Source organism: Synchiropus splendidus, chromosome 2 (genome assembly GCF_027744825.2).
Source record: "Synchiropus splendidus isolate RoL2022-P1 chromosome 2, RoL_Sspl_1.0, whole genome shotgun sequence".
Classification (NCBI taxonomy): Eukaryota; Metazoa; Chordata; class Actinopteri; order Syngnathiformes; family Callionymidae; genus Synchiropus; species Synchiropus splendidus.
In genome coordinates, this window is record NC_071335.1 from 30,843,196 (window position 1) to 30,863,036 (window position 19,841).

General features: G+C 43.3%; 2 protein-coding genes across 2 annotated transcripts; one reads left to right on the top strand and one right to left on the bottom strand.

Moving 5' to 3' along the window:
* Positions 1 to 990: 990 nt before the first annotated feature.
* On the top strand, positions 991 to 18,229 carry LOC128754219 (guanine nucleotide-binding protein G(o) subunit alpha-like). The gene is made up of 9 exons (XM_053856689.1): positions 991 to 1,428; positions 3,562 to 3,653; positions 8,383 to 8,475; positions 8,883 to 9,043; positions 9,986 to 10,114; positions 14,980 to 15,109; positions 15,183 to 15,254; positions 17,074 to 17,161; positions 17,304 to 18,229. The coding sequence occupies exons 1-9, from the start codon at positions 1,299 to 1,301 to the stop codon at positions 17,492 to 17,494; spliced, it is 1,086 nt and encodes a 361-aa protein (XP_053712664.1). The 5' UTR covers positions 991 to 1,298; the 3' UTR covers positions 17,495 to 18,229.
* On the bottom strand, positions 17,970 to 19,010 carry LOC128754233 (neuropeptide B-like). The gene is made up of 2 exons (XM_053856712.1): positions 18,655 to 19,010; positions 17,970 to 18,375 (listed from the first exon to the last, which is right to left on the bottom strand). Exons 1-2 carry the CDS (start codon positions 18,913 to 18,915, stop codon positions 18,247 to 18,249), a joined length of 390 nt encoding a protein of 129 aa, XP_053712687.1. The 5' UTR covers positions 18,916 to 19,010; the 3' UTR covers positions 17,970 to 18,246.
* Positions 19,011 to 19,841: the final 831 nt, after the last annotated feature.

Genomic DNA, 19,841 nt, shown 5'->3' on the forward strand with positions numbered 1-19,841 from the left:
AATGCATCAGATTCTGCGTATGTCCAAGCGTCACATGATGTCTGTATCTGAACACACAGCCGGGGTCTTTGTTGGATCAGCAGACAAGCACGGTTCACTGAGTGGATGAAATGAGGCCGCAGCAGTGCAGAAGCTGCACTTCCCATTCATGACTGGAACAAAAAACTGCTAGCTGTCAATACAGACAAAAAGGAGGATTTGATCTGGTCACTCAGCTGAGCACCGCAGAGATGTGCGAGCTTGTGGAGCTCAGGAGCCCTGTGAAGCACGGAATAAGGACTCTTCAGCTGCAGCTTGCTTGTCACCCTGCTACTGCTAAAGTCAACGTCAACTCAAATGTCTTTCCAATATTCATGCCAACCTCACGACAAAGCTCTTTTTCCTCACTACACTGCCAGCGATGCTAATTTTATAAGTATAAATAAGTTCTACCCAAAAACAAACTTCACCGCTCATGCTTCACTACAGAATTGTCCATCAACATGCGTGTAAATTTCATCAAAATGTGTAACAGAAAGCCAACACCTGATCAGCAAAACAATGTTCACTAAAACATGATTGTTGTCAGATAAATTGTCTCTTAACTTCTGCTATGAATTTGCAGTTGCAAAATTCCAAAAATGTATTTCTAAATATTATGTTGGAGAATATTATTTGGAACTGACACCTATTGGACTCTAAAAAAAAAGATTACTGAGCACATTTACTTTATATCGATATTAAGGTCAAACCAATTTTAAAAGTCTTGATAATGTGACTAGTGAGTCTTCAAACCTTTGTTCTGCATAGTTGATTGAAGACTTTAATGGCTAAATTCCCTTCATTTCCCCTTCAAACCGAATGTCATTTTCCTGGTTTTTCTACTTCTTTTTAATAGAATATTTCTTTTGAATACATTTCCCGGATAACAAAGCGGGCCCGTCCCCCGCAGCACGGGAGCCACTCCTGCCCCTCGGTCCCAGGTAGAGGAGGTGAAAGCGCGCTGTCAGCAGTTTCACCTCCACGTCACTTCCCTGGGAAGTCGAAAAGTTTTCCATCTGTGCTGGAGGCTTCCGCGGTAGGAGGAACCTCAAGTTTGGGTTCCTTGCCAAGGCGGTTGAAGTGGAGTTCGAACTTCGAAGTTTGGTGCGTTCACGGCTCATAACCGATGAAGGAAATTACAAACTCGGACCTGCCGTGTGGCGACAGTTTCCTCCCGTGGAGGAATGGCACCTTTCCGGAGCGCTTTTAGCCTGTTGGATCACTGGGCTTGACCGCAGTCTGGACCCCCGGTGGTGGCGGGGGGATGCGTGATCGGCATGGGTCTGTGCCTCGGTACCGAAGTCACAGAGGAGGAGAAGAGGGCCCGGATCCACAGCACCAGGATAGACCGAGAACTGTACGAGTCCGCCAAACGGGAGATGAACACGGTGAAAATACTTCTGCTCGGTGAGGCGCACTGTCGATCATCACAGACTCGTGGGGTTTAAATTCGGAACGTCACGTGGGAGTGATTTGAAGTGCGGGGAGCCGAATTCACGCTCGGTACACATGTAAACAAACACTACTCTAGTTTAATTCAACGTGTGGAAACTGTTAAAGCGCCACTTACTTCCAACGAGCATCAAACATTTATTTTAATTTCACATTTCCTCACGTTTCATTCGTATATTTCCTAATTCATTTGCGTGTTACTTTCTTGCTTTATTTCCCGCCCCACAGTATTCTGTTGCAATAGTACTTTTCTCACTCAGATTTATTCACATGTTCAATATTATTATTAGGCTTTTTAACGCACAATAGAGTCGGAATTCTGGATGAAGTATCCACTTTGTCCACTATAAAGTGTCATTTAATGAAAAGCGTTTTACTCATACAACAAATAAATAATCAACAAAACGTGAAATATGAAAACAAAGTGAGCCACAATGTGGCTGTGTATAATGTGTGATCGCTTTCAAGGACAGGGAGCACAAAGTGACCTAAGATTCATTTCCAGGAGCAATGATGATAAGTCAAATAAAAATAGAGGCCAGTTTTAAAACGCGGTGCGCCTCTGAGCAAATATAAGGCCGAACATGAAAGTAGGCCACTTTGTATTTAATTACAGCTTAAGTCTATTTTAGTGCAAAACCCCAAGTTTGCTGTGTAAATCTGTCTGTAGGAAATAGCAGGATGTGAATCAGGTTTTGGCTCTGTGTTTCTAGATGCCCGCAATAATAGATGGAAACTGAATAAAGGATTCTTGTGATGTCACTAATAGCCACTTGACTTGTTGGTAGAAGAGAGAAGAAGGCGGTGCCCTTTGTCCAAATTGAAAGAATGGCAGCCGGTTATTTGTTTAAAATATACAATAAAGCAGAAAACATTTACGAAGTAAAGCTGCGTGCGGTTACTCCAAAGAAGTGCAGTCTTGTCTCCTGACCACAAGGCAGCTCTGATAATTGCTCTTTGGGTTGCACTTGTCCCTCAAGTTTCCTCCTACACCCAAACATAGAAGCATGGAGCCTTTCCAGGGGGTCTGTCAAGTTATTTGGAAAAATGTAGTGTCATAAAGTTTCTTTTTTTTTTTTGCACGTATATATTTGTTCTCTTGTTATTCAATTATAGTGTATATTTTAAATATGGTCTGTTAGTAAACATACAAATACAATACAAAATGCAGTAAATAAAAAAGAACACTAAACACGCAAACATGTAACTAATAAAAGTATGTAGTAATCTCATAAAAAAAAACGTCAAATGTAATACGATAAAAATGAAGTAAATGTACCAAAAAAATTTCACCTAATGATTGTGAACTGGCAAATATGGTGGAATAGTTTCTAATTGTTGGGAAAAAATGGAATGCAAGTGAATATCACTATAATGAAATAGACTTTTCGTCTTTTATGCTTACAGGTAGGTCAGATTAAAGGCACATTTATGCTCAACGTTACGTACAGCTCTGGAAACAGATGGAGCCTTCTGTCTGTGCTCTGCCTTCACTTCATCCATAAATAAAGAAAATGTGGGCGCAGTGTTGCTGTTACTACCCGATACATATAACAGTTGTGGAAATAACAATGACAGAAATTCTCCATCCCCCAGCAATACCAACGTAAAGAGCATGTGATCAGTGACAGTAATATTGTTTGAAATGGATAGGTACAATTTCATAGGTAAAGGGAGCATAAATGGGTGTTTAAAGTGACCTCATGATGAATACAGGAAGAGGACTGGGCCACGCCCACCACAGCTCGACACCATACAGTGCTGTAATGTTCAATTTCACACTTCGCTCCAATGAAACAATCTCAGTATCTTCAAAGTTCATCTTTGTTCAACAAATTCATACAAAAAAGACTTTCATAGTCTTTTTTGTATGAATTTGTTGAACAGAGTGACTCAATAGACAACAATAGATGACAACAATAGATGATATACAAGTGATCAATAATAACATACGATTGCGCTGCAGGAGATTAAATCCGCCTCTGCAGTTAAACTTATGGTGACTCCCTGAAATCCTGTGACCCAATTGATTCTTTTAGATGTAAATCTGTGCGCTTCATCGTGACGTAACCTTGAGGTCGTCTTCAGGGGCAGCTGAGAGCGGCAAGAGCACGTTGGTGAAGCAGATGAAGATCATCCACAGTAATGGATTCACCAGGCAGGAGCTCAGCAGCTTCAAGGTAGGAAAACAATACAAGATCAGATGGAGCCTTGTCACGACGTCAGAATGTTTGTGGTGCATGAGTCTGAGGAAATCCTGAGGGAGGTTTGGGAATTAAAGTGCAGCTGAGTAAAGAAGAATGTGGCGTGGGGAGTGAGTGAGTGCGTTTAGTCATATCATAGACATTATCTATGAAATCTGTCTCCCACACTTATGAAACTTTTTTCTCACACGTCCATATAAAGGCAAGCATATCTCTCGCACACACTTTTAAAACTTCTCACACCAACAAATTAAGTGCTGAGGGCAAAATGTCGCCGCAATTCCTGGTACGCACAAATTTAAAAGTCCCACACGTACTTGGAGAACCTGTTGGTCACCCACATGAAACTCCTCGTATCTCCCTCTTATAATTTAAGGCACCCACATACAAACACTAACGCGCATATGTACAAAACCACAAAGTTCCAGCTCACGTGTCACACACTTTTTACATCCTCAAATGTGACTTCCTCAATAGATACTTTACTTTCCCTGCACAGTTCAGGTGAAGGAACTTCATATGAAACATCTGGAACACACATTTGAAACGTCTTTTGCGTACATGTTTGAAACCTCTCCAGTGCCCTCGAAACCTCACGTAAAGATGAAATTTCACAAGCGCACATCCGTGCCTCTGACAGACACTCAAAGGCTCCCTTCTCACATGCACAAATATGCGACCACTGACTCACACACTCATGACTTTTCTTTGTGGGAAATTTGAAATTTCATGGGCCAGACTCTCAACACACCTGTCCTGAAGGAGTCTCAGTCCTCATCCTCCTTTTCCTCCCACATGTGTGTGGACAATTCAAAGGTGATGACTGAAGCAGACTTGTCATGGTTCAGCAGGCTGCTCTGTCGTCCCACCCTCACACTTTTCTCTGCCTCTCTGGGCCTTTGATACTTCTGTTTATTGGACAGCTTGTTGATCTTTAGATACGCAGGTTATACTTTAAAGTGAAGCGGCTCATGATCATCAGACAAGAAGTAAACTGAAATGACCAAATCTAAACCATCTGCTGGACAATAACAGATATTTTACGTGTGTCATGCTGAGTTACGAGTTTGCCCGACATAAATATAGCTTTTAAAACACTGTTTTCAACAAAGCAAGTGGTGATTTTTCGATTGGATGGACATCTGTTTTTTAAGCAGCAGTATTTTTAGATGCTCTGTGGTCTGTGTGCTGCGGCTGCAAACCTCCCACTCTCTTTGATTCAGATGCAGAGGAACTGACATGAGACCATCAGGGTTTATTACTAACTGTTATCTGACTGGGCAGCTCTGCGGTTTTCACTCGTAAATGTGTACGTGACAGATTCTTCATCTCAACGTCTGCTGCAACTTCTGTTTCCTCGATGACCAGGATCCAGAACAGTTTTTTGTGTGTGGTGACTACATTTTAACTTAACTCCTCCAAGTTTGTAAGCTGTCACACATAAAGTGCCATTTGACACCTTTGAGACAAGTAGTATAGTCTCAAAACAAAGCACAGTAATCCCTAAATTATCACGGGAGGTATCCACCGGAACCCCCAGTTTTAGGACTCCAAAATCCTTTCCCACGCTCTTATAAGCCTCTCCCACGCTCTCCCTTCCCTTAACATGTGGAGGAGTTCCACCGTCTCGATGATGGTGAGCACCTTCTCCGGCACCACCCTTGGAAGGCCAGTGCTGCTTTGCTAGAGTAGGTAAACTGAGCTACATGCCGTTCTGCCTGGCAGCAGTTCAAGCAAATGTGAAAGTACAGCTAAAAATAGTAGCTTTAGCTACTCCTTGTTCTCATAATCATTTCATTCACCATTAAATAAACATAGCCAGTGCCTCTGTTGCACAAATATATTTCATAGATGTGTGAGACTCTTGTGTCCTCCTGAGGCTACCGTAGTTGCGAGAACCAGTACTGGCGGCGCTCCGAGAGCGCAGTTTACTACATACTAGAGTAGAGCGTGTTTGACTTGTGCAATTGGCAACTTCATTTAAGGAACATATTTTACAATCTGTGACCTCATATTGTGACAGTCGGTCTTTTTATTTCCGTTAAAAATAAAGTTGTATTATTGGCCCAAATAGCTGTTCTTGGCTTGAATAGCTTAAAAAAGACTCAAATTGTAGTTTCTTGTATAGTTTTTCTACAGCAAGGTATGACAAATTAAGTTTTGTACTTGAATTGGAGGCGCTGTGATTTGTTATGTTTCATCCAATAGCCACTAGTACGAAAAACCGCAGGCTGACAATGTACTTGCATGAAAAAGTCAAGTCAAAGTGAAGTATTGCACTTGAATATTGTGTAGTTCAGTTCCATTTCAGTCCATGAGCTATAATTGCAGTGTACACATAATTTGGCCGATGACGGCCATTCTCATGTCGGGTGGAGGTCCTACTGGAAGTTTAACAAGTGTTTGACATTGTTTGTGTCATGGTCAGAGTTGGGAGGAAGAGCTCTCCTTCCTGAACCTCATAGGAAGTGCCATCTTTTTCCGAGGCCCAATCTTCACTGGAAGTTCTGGCCTTTTTGTTTCTATCCATGCTCCTCTTGACACCCGCAGATGTCACACACATGCACATCATCCGCATAAACCCACATCAAACAGACTCACAACCACACTGTGAATTGTGTCATCAGCCGATTCTATTCATGTCAGTTATCCATTTAGTTCTGTTGCCACTGATGGTCATCCCAGCAACGGAGGCCTCCTGAGTCATATGTGATGTTGGTGAACATTGTGTTGACATCTAAGCCTGTTGTTATTATTATAATCAGGTGGAATATTCTCCAAGTATGCAGTCAGATTTAACATATGTTCACTACTGTTAACATTTGGTTCCATTTATGGCTCAAAATCTTAAATATTTTTATAAATTATTGTAGTGTTCACATCATTACCACAGTTTGCGTGACATGACTAGTGACAGTTTTTCATGTGTCAGCAGGTCTGATGGTGTTTTTCACTGTCATGCTTAGCTTCTTTTGTTCTAGCGCCACGCCTCTTCTTACGATGGAATATTAACACTAACCTGCCCTTCCTGAGCCAAGCCAGCTCCCACAGCCACTCCCGTCTCTCTCTCTCTCTCACACACACACACACACACACACCAGCTATTTTTTCACAGGTGTGTGTGTTGGATATTGTGGTCGAATAACTGTCCAACGTTTCTGACCCAGACTTGAACTGAACAAGTGATCCCACTGCTTTCTCCGACTCCTCCTGAAGGCACCACCAGAATACCTTTGAGGCTGTGCCAGCTTTTGTTTCGAACCATGACAGTAGCCTGCAGGGAGAAACATGGGATGCAGAGAAAGGGGGTCTTCTTTGTCTCATCCCTTCTTTATTTGTGGCCCGAGGCCGCCGTGTTGTTTTTCAGCCAACAGGATGATGAGCTTTTTCCCCACCGGTGTCTTAAAAAAATAGTAGGCAGCATTCATACTTTCTCACACGGTTTTTGAAATCATAATTTTCTTGACGGAGTGCCCGTGTTTATGCAGGTGTTTGACTGTGACTCTTATTTGTTATGCAATGAATCGGCTCGACGCACAAACACACAACTCAACGTCACAAGAGACATCAGTTTCCATCCAGTTGTGTCTCATTTTCATGCACAGTATTTTTTTATGGCAGGTTCAGTGCTGGCTCAGGTGAGGAATAGTTATTCCAGGTCTCAACACACACATAGCTCAAGGCCTCAGGTGTGTCATCTCTCTGTAACCTGAGTCGACATGTCACTGCTGAAGATTAGATGTGAGTAATGACACATGTTTTCATACTCGTCTAGTGTAATGATTTTTGTAGCAGATATTTAACATATTTTGCTCACCTCCAATCTGACAGGCTGCTGTGCACAATCTGTGTCCCCCCTCCATCCTCTAGACCTCATTCTGGAGAGAAAACAACTCAGTTTTTCTGTTAGTTTTCAGTAACTCGCTCACAAAAATGTAAATATTGTCAGAGCACTGGATAGTGAGTTGCGGAATGTGATTTCTGAAGCTGGAATGAGACTCGCTCAGCTACATTTCTGTGAATACGATCATGGAAGAATGACTCCCACACTTGTGTGATAGTGTTTTGTGTTCATCAAGATTGAGAAATTCACTCGCATCTTCTGGCTGGTTTTGTAGTTGGTGCTGCTTCTTTTTTTATCTCCAGGTGTAGAAAGGCAGATCTTAAGATGGATGAGCCGATTAGCTGATGCGCTAATCGATGCGCCGCTGTCAGCGGCTGCTCGACCAGCGTCACGCTTGTCTCCAATCGCACGTCAGGAGAGACACACTATCTGTGTGCAAAGATGACAAGAGGGCGACCAGACTGTGATGGAATCTGGATGGAATGTGATCTGTTTTTGTCTGCTGGCGAAGGAAAGAACTCACTGCACCTTTCTAACACAATAAGAACTGAACGTGTGGCTTGTTGGAGCAGCTTTCATCCGCCTCTTCTTTTTGAGTAATGCTCAAGTGTAAGCTAGTTGTCAGGTGTCTGAAGATCCATTTTCTTACGTAATAGGTGCTGGAAAAAATGGGCGTTTATTGACTTGAGTGACCTGTCCAAGGTGACCCCCGCCTTTCGCCCTTGGAACCTTTCACCCAATTCAGGGAATAAACAGACCATCAATGTATAACTGAAATTCACTCACTATGTCGCATGACACGATATAAGTACTGGTGCAAAAGCGGGTTTTTAAAAACAAATCGTCTTTCTGTTTCGGCAGCCGGCAGTGCTGGATAACCTGCTGACCTCCATGAAGTTCGTCCTCCACGGTATGGGCGTCCTGCGCATCAACCTGGCGAACAGCAGAAACAAGGTAGACCGTTTATTTTACTGCAATTCACCCAGTTGACCACTGAGGAGCAGCAGTTCCTCAGTGTTCCACACACGGCAGCGTTCATGCGCATCAAATCTTATTTTAATAATAAAAATAATTAAAAAACGTTTTCAAAAACAAAGTTGAGTAATTAAAAATGATAATTTCTAATGTTTTTTTCCTTCTCTTATGTCATTCTAGCAACTTGTGCTTCATTTGTTTATTTCAACAAATATTGGAAATAATCTTTACTTAAATATGTTGACATATTTTCCTCAGTGAGGCCAGGCATGTTCGTCAAAAGAAGGTTTCTCGGGCTATGGCTGTTCATTTTCATTTGAGCCCTGAGTTCATGATTTGATGCCATCATTTCTGTGGTCATCTCTCCACGTGTGTGTCCCTCGCAGGTCCACGCCCACTCTGTGCTGTCCTGTGGCCGAAGTTTTGACGAAGACCAGGTTCTCTTTCCCTTCCTGAGCCACGCTCTGTCGTGTTTGTGGGCCGACCAGGGCGTGAGAGCCGCGGTGGCTCGGGGTTACGAATACGAGCTCAATGACTCGGCGCTGTAGTAAGTCGTCCTCCAGTCCTCCCTCACGCTGCGCTGCAGACACACACAGACGCAGGGGTCTAATGAGGCCAAATTAATAGCCGATGTTCAGCCGTCTGCGCGCTGTCACTGGGGATCAGGGTCACAGATGGAGCAGGAGCCAAAACGTCTGCGCTCAAGCAAACTAATCTATTCATTCTCCGTCCTTTTCCAGTTCCTCAGTGCCTTCACTCAGCTGCATTGCATAAGTATAAACCTGGAATTTACATCACATGTTCACACAATCTTTTATTCCTTGTCTTCTAAATTTAGTTTAACTAAAGGTTGCACAGCCACCAAAGAAACATGTTGAGAGGAGATGACGTGAGGAAAGCAAGAGCAGCGACTCACCAGGAGGCCGTCTGCTCTCATCCTCAGGCCCGACTACAGGCCTCTGCGCAGGGTGATCTACACCGACAGCCGCGCTGCTTGAGACCCCCAGCTCATGTCTGCACACTCACACACAACAAATGAAATGTAACTTTAACTGACTGGTCATGTAAAGCATTGTCGTTTTAAACAAAACAAACCAAGCTGTGTATTATTGCGTCCAGAAACTGGGAGGAAATCAGAGTGTTTGGAGGGACCATTCAGGGAGAACAAACACATACTGTATAGATTAATTGATCACCAAAGCAGAAGTGTCCACTGACTTGAGCTGTCGACTTGAGAATGTCACCCGCGCACACTCAGCACTTATCAGTGGGAGGAAATGTGTGCCTCAGTGCGTAAATATGATGAACCACCAAAATATGATGCGCCCCCTTCGGCTCCAGTCTTATCACTGCACACCTGTTTGCACGCGTCTCACAGGCAGCCGTTTGTATGCTTTTGATCTTCTGTCTCTCTCCCATGCAAATATGGCTCTTTTGTCTTTCCCTTGCTGCTCTTCTCCTCCGCCTGCGTGACCTTGCGGTTCTCCAGTTTCTTCGAGAACATGTCCCGCATCACGTCACTGGACTACATTCCATCGGAGATGGATGTTCTGCGTGTACGCCTGAGGACCACCGGCGTGATCGAGACCCAGTTCAAAGTCAATCACCTCATCTTCAGGTAATGGAAAGCCCCACTCCCGCTACTGCCACCTAGTGTTCTTAGGGCGTACACGCTGACTAGTCCGCAGTGATGTCTAGTTTTGACGCTCTTATCTCTTTTTACAGCCTCGTGACTGTCTGAGACGTAGAATTTAGATGGGAGGGATCATTCGATACGTCAATATGGCAACTTCTACTGTCACACACATATACACGCGCACGGATTCATGCCTTATCAGTGGAGCAGCAGGGTTCATATTTGATCAATAAGCCACTGAACTAGCCCACCTTTCCCTCTATGTCGTAACAAGTTGTCAGTACGTTTCTGAGTTTCTGAGGTCTGAAAAAAGTTCCAGTAATTAAAAGGTAATGTGAAAAGAGTACTGTGTGTGTGGAACCTTTAGAAGACATGTACCTGTCATTGCAGAGCTCAAAACAGATTCACCTGCACGAGACTTTCTGAGATCTCCAAGGTCTGAATGTGAAGAGAGGATGCTGAGATAAGTGCTCCTTGATGTTCCTTCACTGAGCCAGTCAGCATCCTGGATACTGTACAGTTAAAAATGGACCACAGAGTACCATGATGTAAAAAGATGTTGCCATATAACAGCACATATATCGATGACTACAACAACTTATTTATACAGTGGAGTGTTCTACCGCACTACACGAAAGCATGAAACAAAAAATGTTCAGTGAAGTAATTAAAATGAAACGCAGTATTACAATAACAAAATGAAAACACTACTACTAATGAAATGCAATTTAATTGAAAGGCATTTAAGAGAAAGCGCATGTTTCCCTCAAGATTGTTGAAATAACCCTCACTTTATTTAGATGGATATATGCAGAAAACACTTCTGATTCATGCTGATATACAATAGTCGCAGTCTGTCAGCCAGGTTGTACATCATCACCAGTAGATACCCTTTATTAATGGTCCTGTCACTGCCATATTTTTTATGCACATTTCAGCTCCATTCAGAAGCCGAGAAGTTCTCAGTACATTCGGTCACTGAACAGTCTGCGCTATTTAAAAGATCCATGCGGTTTCTCAGTCCAGAAAATTACATTTATGGAAATTGTAATGTATATATTTAAAAAAAAATTTTTGAAGGTCATTTGGGCATTGCTGTGTCACATTTTTGAGCACCGGTTACAGTGAGGTTAGTCCCACCACACCAGTTAAAAAAACATGGATAATACACCCAGAAAAGCGTATAATATAAGGTTGGCAGGCATAGGTTGTTATTGTAAAAATGTTAAATAGTTCAAAGGTCAAATAACTTATCTCTTTGTGTAATCTTGTCATATTAGAGTCCTAATAATGAAATCATTTCGGGGGGGGTTTCCCATTTAAACTGTTACTCAGCTAACTGAAAAACTGACTGATGTTGGACTCACTTTGCATGGCACATTTTTTAACTATTGCACTTCCATTATATCAGCATAAACCCTGTCATGAAAGGGTTAAAAATGTTGGTTTAAATCTCAAGCAAAGTTACAGCAGCTGTTCTTATTGATGAGTGGAAGAAGAAATTATTCATCTCCGGGTGTTAAAATGTGCGCTCTCTCTCTCTCTCTCTTCCTGAGGTCGACCTGTGACAGCGGCAAGATTGATCATCTCTTTCCCAGTGTTTGGTTTTATTAGATTAAAAATGAGCCTCAGAAGGTTAAACAGGATGTATTTGACTTGAAATGTTGTGTGTGTGCCACTGATCTATCACTTCTGAGGAGCACGTCCTCTCTCGTCCCTCCGTAGTTTGACATTTAAATCACCTGTGCATCGCGGCGTCGGCGTGAAACAGAATAAAATCTCTCCTTCAGACAAATTTGATTCATCAAGTGCCGACGCGTTCTCAGGTGCGTCGTCCCGGCCGCCTCGTATTGATGCTTGAGAATCGTACGTTGAGAAAAGTTTGAGTTGTGAGAGGAGACTTTGTTAAGAATGGATGGATGCTCCTTGAAGTGGTTGCGTTTGCGCCACCATTTATTTATCTATGTCATTTTCCTTTTGCTGTTTGTGTCAATATGAAAGGGAGCAGGGAGGCCCCAGGATGGGGCCCCGACTCCTCTCCCCTCTCAGTCTTATCAGCCAGTGTTTGTGAGGAGATAAATAACTGGGCTCAGTTCAGTGTGGTGTGCGTCTGTGTGTGAGGTCCCCGGGGCCGACGAAGAGCTTAGCATAAATGAATACAATTATTTTAAACTTGGCATCAAAAGGGTCATTAAAGGGTTTTTGGCAGAAACATTTTTGTTTGTAAGCTGGCTGGAAAATATGTCAAGAAAAAGACAAATGGGTGAAGATGGTCTTCTATTGAGCCTGCACCCTTCACGTTTAGATCTTGGTCCATGACCTCCAGTGGCTGGAGCATGCCTGCGTGATGAAGGCTCCTCACTGCAGTCCAGCTCCTCTGGAACATCATGGAGCCCAGATGTTGCAGAGAAAACAGAGAGGAATACCTCAGAAGTTGGATCAGCCTGTGGAATGTGTTTTTGTCCTTAGTGCATTTCATTCTCCGGGTTAACCAAAACTCAAACTGTGATCTCACAGTGAATGGATCCTTTTCTTTTTGTTTGGGATTAATGGTAATAGCGTGTTGTTAGCATGACTGTTTTGCATACAACATTTTGCCACTATTTGAAATAGCATGTCACAGCGCTACCTAGTGTCTCTGTGGTCCATGGCCTTCAGTAGTTACTGTACTGGAAACCAGTCTTGGTCTCAAAAGCAGTCATTTATCTTAGGTTAAAAGAAGTTACAATAAAAAATGTTTTGCAAAATATATAAATAAACAAAAAAAAAACATAAATAGGGAAACAAACGCTAACCGTACATGGTAAGAGTTGTCAAAGTGTTGGTCCTCTATATTAAGGCATATTGACAACACCCACTGTGCATGTTGTGTTGTGACAGTCTGGACCTGACTACGCATGAGGTGTGATGCCTGCATGAATCTCTGTAACTCTCTGCTCCTGCAGTTTCTGGCGTTGCTTCCTGGTCCCAATTCAGGTGATTTCAAGTGAAATTGATGCAAAAGCGAGGCCAAACGAAAGTGGCGTTTAAGCCAAAAGGAGAAGGAAAAAGTCGTAAATTGAACTTCGAGTTTGTGACTGCAATGTGATGAAACAAGAAGAAGAAGAAAAAAAAAAGAAATAGTGTAATTATGCTCATGCAATGGTTTAGTGCTACATTTTCAGTAATAATTCTCAATATACAGTAAATCACAAATATATTTCATAGTGATGAAATTCAATTTGCAATACATGGTTGGGAAAAAAAGCTGTACTTTGCCCAGGTCTGGGTCAAGTGGCCTCTCTACAGAACAACGCTAGCTTTCACTTACTCGAGTGGTGCCTTGTTTGGGTGGGAAACAAAGAGCGCCACCTACTGTCTCTTTGTTTTCATCATTTCTCATTTACATGGAAAATAATTAGGAGAAAGTGTCGCCTTCTAAATCAGTGTAAATGGTGTTTGTGTGCAAAGTTTTGGCTGGGATTGAGCCATAGAGACGGAGGAAGGCACCAGAACAATAAAGACCTTGAGTTTTCCAACGCTCCTTTGAGGCCGGTACTTCAACAACATACACTTCAATTTTTTACCGCTTCTGAGATTGAGCCTAAGAAAAACATATACGAAATGCCTCCGCTGCTCTGTGATTGGGTGATTAGATTTTTCTCCTGACGAGAAATAAACCCTAATGAAGCAGCAGGGCAGACGGCAGAATAACATTAGAGCGGCACAGGAAGTTTAAATGGACAGACTCGCTCTAGTCCTCACAGAAGAATTCACTTACTGCTGCTCTGTGGTCTTTGAACCAGCGCTGCCGCAGCAAAATAAGAGCTGAGACTGAATTCAAGATACTTTAAGAAGGTGGAAGATGAAGACACTCTGGTTGCGTAGGATCAGAAGTCACATGGTTTGGTTGTGTGGTCAAGAGCAACAATGTTGGACGACAAGATGGAGGCAAATGGAGACAACTACTGAGCTGAATGAAGATGTGAACATTTAGCTGAGAACTAGGGTGTCCTGGTCCTCAAAGGGCCACAGTGAGCGGAGGCCTTTGTTCCAACTGATCCTGAGTAATGGGGCCTTTTTGAAATGGACAAAATAAGAAGTACATAAACCGCTGTGATATTTAAATACTTAAAAGTCAAAAGTATTGCTTTATGATCGGTTTTGTATTTGCACTCTGACTTCAAAGGACAGAAACTGGGCCTGTAGATGAGGCCAGACCATAATAATCAAATTCAAATGTGTGAAATAAGGATGGTCTGAATCCACCTTACATTAAAGTTGAATATTACAGAGGAATATCCATAATAGTAAGAACGAATGGCTCATTGATAATCGTGTTATTTAAAGATTAAGGAAAATTGTGTTAGCTTGGTTTGTGTGTGGTCCTTGTGCAGTCCTTCTCCCCCTCTTTAATGACCTGTGTCGTGATTCCACCAGTCCCAGCTTCCTCTCTGTAACTGGATGAATGGTGACAGAGAAGATGCGTGGTGCCACATCAGAGTCGATGCTCAGATTCCTGTTGTGTTTCTCTCTGGATCTGCCTGACCTTTGCATTTTTGGCCGCCCCATGTTGTCAGTGGATCGCATCAGTATTGAGGCTTAGATCTAGTCAGTGAATTGCTGTGAGATTTCAGTCCGTTAATCTACCGTAACATTATGACCACCTGTTCCTGTTGTGCAACCCCTGACCCGTCCCCCTGCTTATCTGCTCACAGAATAACACAAACATATTGTTAACATTACACCACATCATCAGCAAACATCATAGATCATGGAGACTCATTTTTTGAATGGGTGGTGTGATAAATGAGGATTTAAGAGTCACAAATATTTTAAAGAACGGCTCTGTTCTTCTCTGTTTTAAGGATGTATGACGTCGGAGGCCAGCGGACCGAGCGGAGAAAGTGGATCGGCTGTTTTGAGGACGTCAGGGCGGTTCTTTTTGTGGTGTCGCTCAGCGGTTATGACATGACTCTAGTGGAAGACCCTTCCATGGTAAAAAAATGTCACCTAGACCCCTGAGCTCACTCTCCACTCTCACTAAAACTTTTGGGTGTGATCCCCGCAGAATCGTTTACAGGAGAGCATGAAGCTCTTCTCCTCCATCTGCAACAACGTCTTCTTCCGCAGCACATCCATGGTGAGGAACTGCCGCCGATGATAGTCAGCCGTATCACATTTCAAGCTCCGACACGAACACACTGCCACGGCTCGACCTGCAGCCTCTGCGTCGCCTGTCACTTGTAATTACGGCAGGGGCTGTAATGAAAAGTTCCGTGACACTTTCCCTCCCTGAGTGTTTTTCCATTAAGGTTTCCGCTAAATAACGGAATTAAAACAATCATCAACTCTTTCAATTCGTCCCACTTAACTCGCATTAAAAGCCGAGTTGGATGGCAGGACGGTGCCAGTTGACACGAATGTCAGATGTGTTTTTTGAACTTTCCAAAGGCCTGTCACGGTGAATATTGTGGCTCCGCTCTGGTAATTATATTCATAATGTGCGGGGAGGGTTGAGTGAGGCTTTAGCTTTGTTTTAATTGTCGGTGTGTCCGTGATGTCAAGGCAAGGAAAATAACAGACGTATTTTGCCATCAGTGAGTTGATCAACAACATGCCCTCAGCACAAATGAACCCTGTGTATTCACTAAAAGATAGTGTTTAACATTGTTCAGTAGTTATCTACAAAGGCAGCAGCCCAATCGCAACAGTCTAGATGTCGCTCTGAAACATATTGAAAAGACTAGTTTGCGGAGGATTTGAACAGGTCTTCAGGTGAGAAATGAAAGTTGTTTCCAGGGACGGCGCTAAATCTGCCATAACACTTGAGTTCAGAGGTGGGAAAAGTGTGGCCCGGGGGCCACATGTGGACCTTTGCCTGTAGCTGTGCGGCCCCCACGAGCAAAACAACAACATACACCTAACATCTGACTTACAACCGGGATTGGTTCTGACCAACTGGTACTAAGTCAGATTCGAATGCCATTCAAAATAGCTGACGCGAGGGTTATAGGTATTACTGTAGTGGTAGATCGCTGTGTGAGAGTGAGATGCTGGGATCCTGTGCTGCTGTAACTGTCGTACGCGATGCCAGACGTTGAATAAAAAAAATTTTTTTTTAAAGCATCTGCTGGCATCTGCTGGCCGTGGTCGTAAGTACGGGTGGACGCAAGTCGAGCAGGTCCTACGTCGAATGTTACGTGTATTGTATTTTTTTCATTGTTCACTTTTCAAAAATTCAAAATTGAAAAATCTTTATTTTTTTAAGGTCTATCCCATTTCCCCCTTTTAAATTGGATTCCTCACATTTGTGATGCACTTTTTAAAAAATAGTTTTACTTTTTAAAAATAAATAAATACACTGACAAAAAGTGTCTTTATAGCTTATTGTTTTACCCACAGTTACCAAAACATTCACCTGGTAAAAAGATCGTCCAATGTTTTTGATTTATATATCACATTGAATCTCAAAATAAAACGTGTTTATATGTATGTAAAGCCAAAAATGTATATCATATAATGTCAAGGCATCACCACACATTTCTATGTCATTCTAGTAAAATGGAAAATTAAGGTTACATTGAATATTCTTTATCTACTGTCTTTTGGTTTGCTCCCTTTTTTTGTAAAAAAAAAACAAACAAAACACTAGCTTCATGAGACCAACCTCATGGCAATGCTGGTTTCCAACTTAGGGGTTCAGAACCAGCTGGAGTAAGGATGATATCATTCCTCGAAGCTGCTCACAGATTGAATAATGCTCGCTAATTCGAGAGCGATGTCCATTGATCCACCACCATCATCTCCCTGTGACCGACACAATAAACCGCGTTATGACGACGGTTGATGTATTAGCTTCATCTGGCTCCAAAATTGCGACGGAATCGATGATCTTTGACATGGATCTGATTGTTTCTCTGGAGAAGTCACATGTCACCGCTTCATGTTCTTTCTTGCAGATATTGTTTATGAACAAAATTGACTTATTTCAAGACAAGATACTGCACTCTGGTCGACACCTGCGCTTGTACCTGCCACAGTTTAAAGGTACGACGCTGTGTCATCTTATGTCTTCAGGTCTTGCTGGTCTTGATCAGCAGAGTTTTGGTGTGGAGCTATTGAAAATGATGAAGGACTCACCGGCTTCTGTTCAGAATACAGATGTGTCACTGTGAAGTCTCTCCCTCAGGTGCAGACTGTGACGTGGATTCGGCCGCCAGATTCATCGCCGCGACCTTCATCTCCCTAAATAACACTCCCAGCAAGCTGGTGTATCACCACTTCACCACGGCCACCGACACCTCCAACATCCAGGTGGTCTTCCAGGTGGTCATGGACACCATCATTAAGGAGAACTTGGAAGCGGTGTCGCTTCTGTAGCGATGAACTGGACTTTTTTTTTTTTTCCTTTTTTTACAATGATGCTTCTGAAGGAACGTTGCTGCACTTATAACCCCAAAACAAGCTGATGCTATGCTGCCCCCTCTTTGTTTGTGTGTGTGGGCAGAGCGCTGATTTACTGTAGGTCTGTCAGGTGGTCCGCGCCACAGTGCTCGTCTGTCTTCTGTTGTGTGTCCATCGTAACTCAAGCAGCATCGACGTCTGAGGAGTGAGGAAGTTTTGACTTGACTGAAACTTACCATTTCATTTCGGAGGCTGTCTTCGATATGTGATATGCACCAACACTGACTGCTGAAACTACGCAATGTCTTTGTCATTTGTGTGGCATTTGCTCTGTGGGGGCCGTCAGTGTGGAGGGAGCCGACCTATTCCAGGAGCAAACCAGTGAAACGCCGCAGATCTCCTCTGCTTCATAACAAAACAAACGTGGAGCCCCACATCATTTTATGTCTTTGTTCCTTTTAATAGATAAAATAAACCATAGCCATTTACAGGAAATCTGCATCAGAGAGGGCCAGGGGGAGGAGGGGGGGTCAAACAGGAAAATTGTGATGTCATCTTTTTATATCGTTTTTCACAATCCGTAATCTTTATACTGAGTGAAAGCAAGTGGAGTACAGCAGATTAAAAGAGGAGTCTGACAACGGGCCACAGATCTCTTCCTCAACTTCATCCCACATATTTCTCCGGACTCGTCGGGGCGGTTCATGAGCAGAGGAGCAGAGCCGTCCTCATGCAGACAGGCAGTCCAGCGAGTCCAGGGTGAGGAAGACATCCGCCTTGCACTGGAAGGTTCCCGTGCCGTCCTGCATCAGCTCACAGGTCTTTAGGTTTGGAGAGATGTCCTTCACACAGATGGCCTGTAAATGACACAAGTCTCGCTCAAATATTGCACGCTGGACTTCTCTTTATAAGCAAATATGAGAAAAGGAATTGTGCAGAATTGGATTTAAAATACACTAATTTAGAGTTGAATTGAGGCTATATTTACAATAAAAAAAAATTATTGCTGAAAGAGTATTTCAATTATCTTTCTGTCTTTACCGCGCATTTACGCACGGTTTTCTCCATTTTAATTCGCATAGTTTTACAGTCTTAATGAAGCATTATCGAACGTCAAACCACGCGGGGGTGCTCACCATGCTTTTGAGGATGGAGATCTGCCTGCTGGCGTCTTGCAGCACGCTGTTACTCGCCGACTCTCCCACGTCCATCACTGTCTCCGCGGACTCGGACCTGCGGACGTACGGTGACCTCCTGATGCCGGAGAGCAGCCCGGACGCTCGGCCCACGGAGTAGTAGCTGGGTCCGGTGGACTGTTTGTACCAGGCGTCGGCGTGTTGGACCGAGATGAGCAGAGACAGTCCGACACAGAGCGCGGCGATGAGCGACCTCTCCATCTCTGGTTTTACGCAGCGCTTCTGGGCTGTTCGGCTGCTTATGGAACTTGTAGCTGCTTATATAGTCTGGCTAAGGAACATTATCGTGACCCAGGATGCTCGTCAAATCACATGTGAGGTGGGCGGGTGATGAAGCTGCGTCGAAACGTGGGTTAGAGGGGGAGAAAGCCCAAACTGAATTGATGGTTTTCTTTATTAGATGGAGGGAGGAGCGCGTGTGGAATAAAGATGCACAGACACGTCAGTGGTCTGTGACGCCGGTGCGCAGATTAACATCGGTGATGTCACTAATAATGGCCTCCGGTATTTCAAAGTTTTTGACAGCAGCTGTCTGATGTCTAATCCATGTCCAGAATAGCATTAACGACTCAAGAGGTTGACTTTGCTGGGTTAGCGTCATCTTTAAAGGGCACATTTATCTCCAACTAGCAGGCTTAGTTGTAGCCCTGAGACCTGTTTTCCACACACACAAAGCCATGACAACACTCCCCTCATCCAGAAGGCCACAAACCACTAGCCTCACTTTGGACATGCTTGCAACGAATTCTCCAAAATCTCACTGTACTGACTCAAAATACTACAATCACAGCCAAGTGACTACCGTACTTCTTGGAAGACAGTAGTTTATTACTGCTCAGCTCATTCTCACATCAATATAAAAGAAGTCATTTGGATGGCAGAGAAAAGATCATCATTTTTATTAGGAAATCTTACAGCTCCCTGAGTTACTTCTATTTTCTCACGACAATGGCCCCGAGGCGACGCAATACAACAGTTGTCACTCATTAAAGTGTGACAACAGCGAGCAGCTTATGTCGATGTCATGCTGCCAGATCTCCAGTTAAGGGAGTTGTCGTCATGAGAACGTGGAGAGAGGGAGAGGGTGAAACAGCTCAAACGTGGAGGAGGCCCAGAGAGTTAGTGAT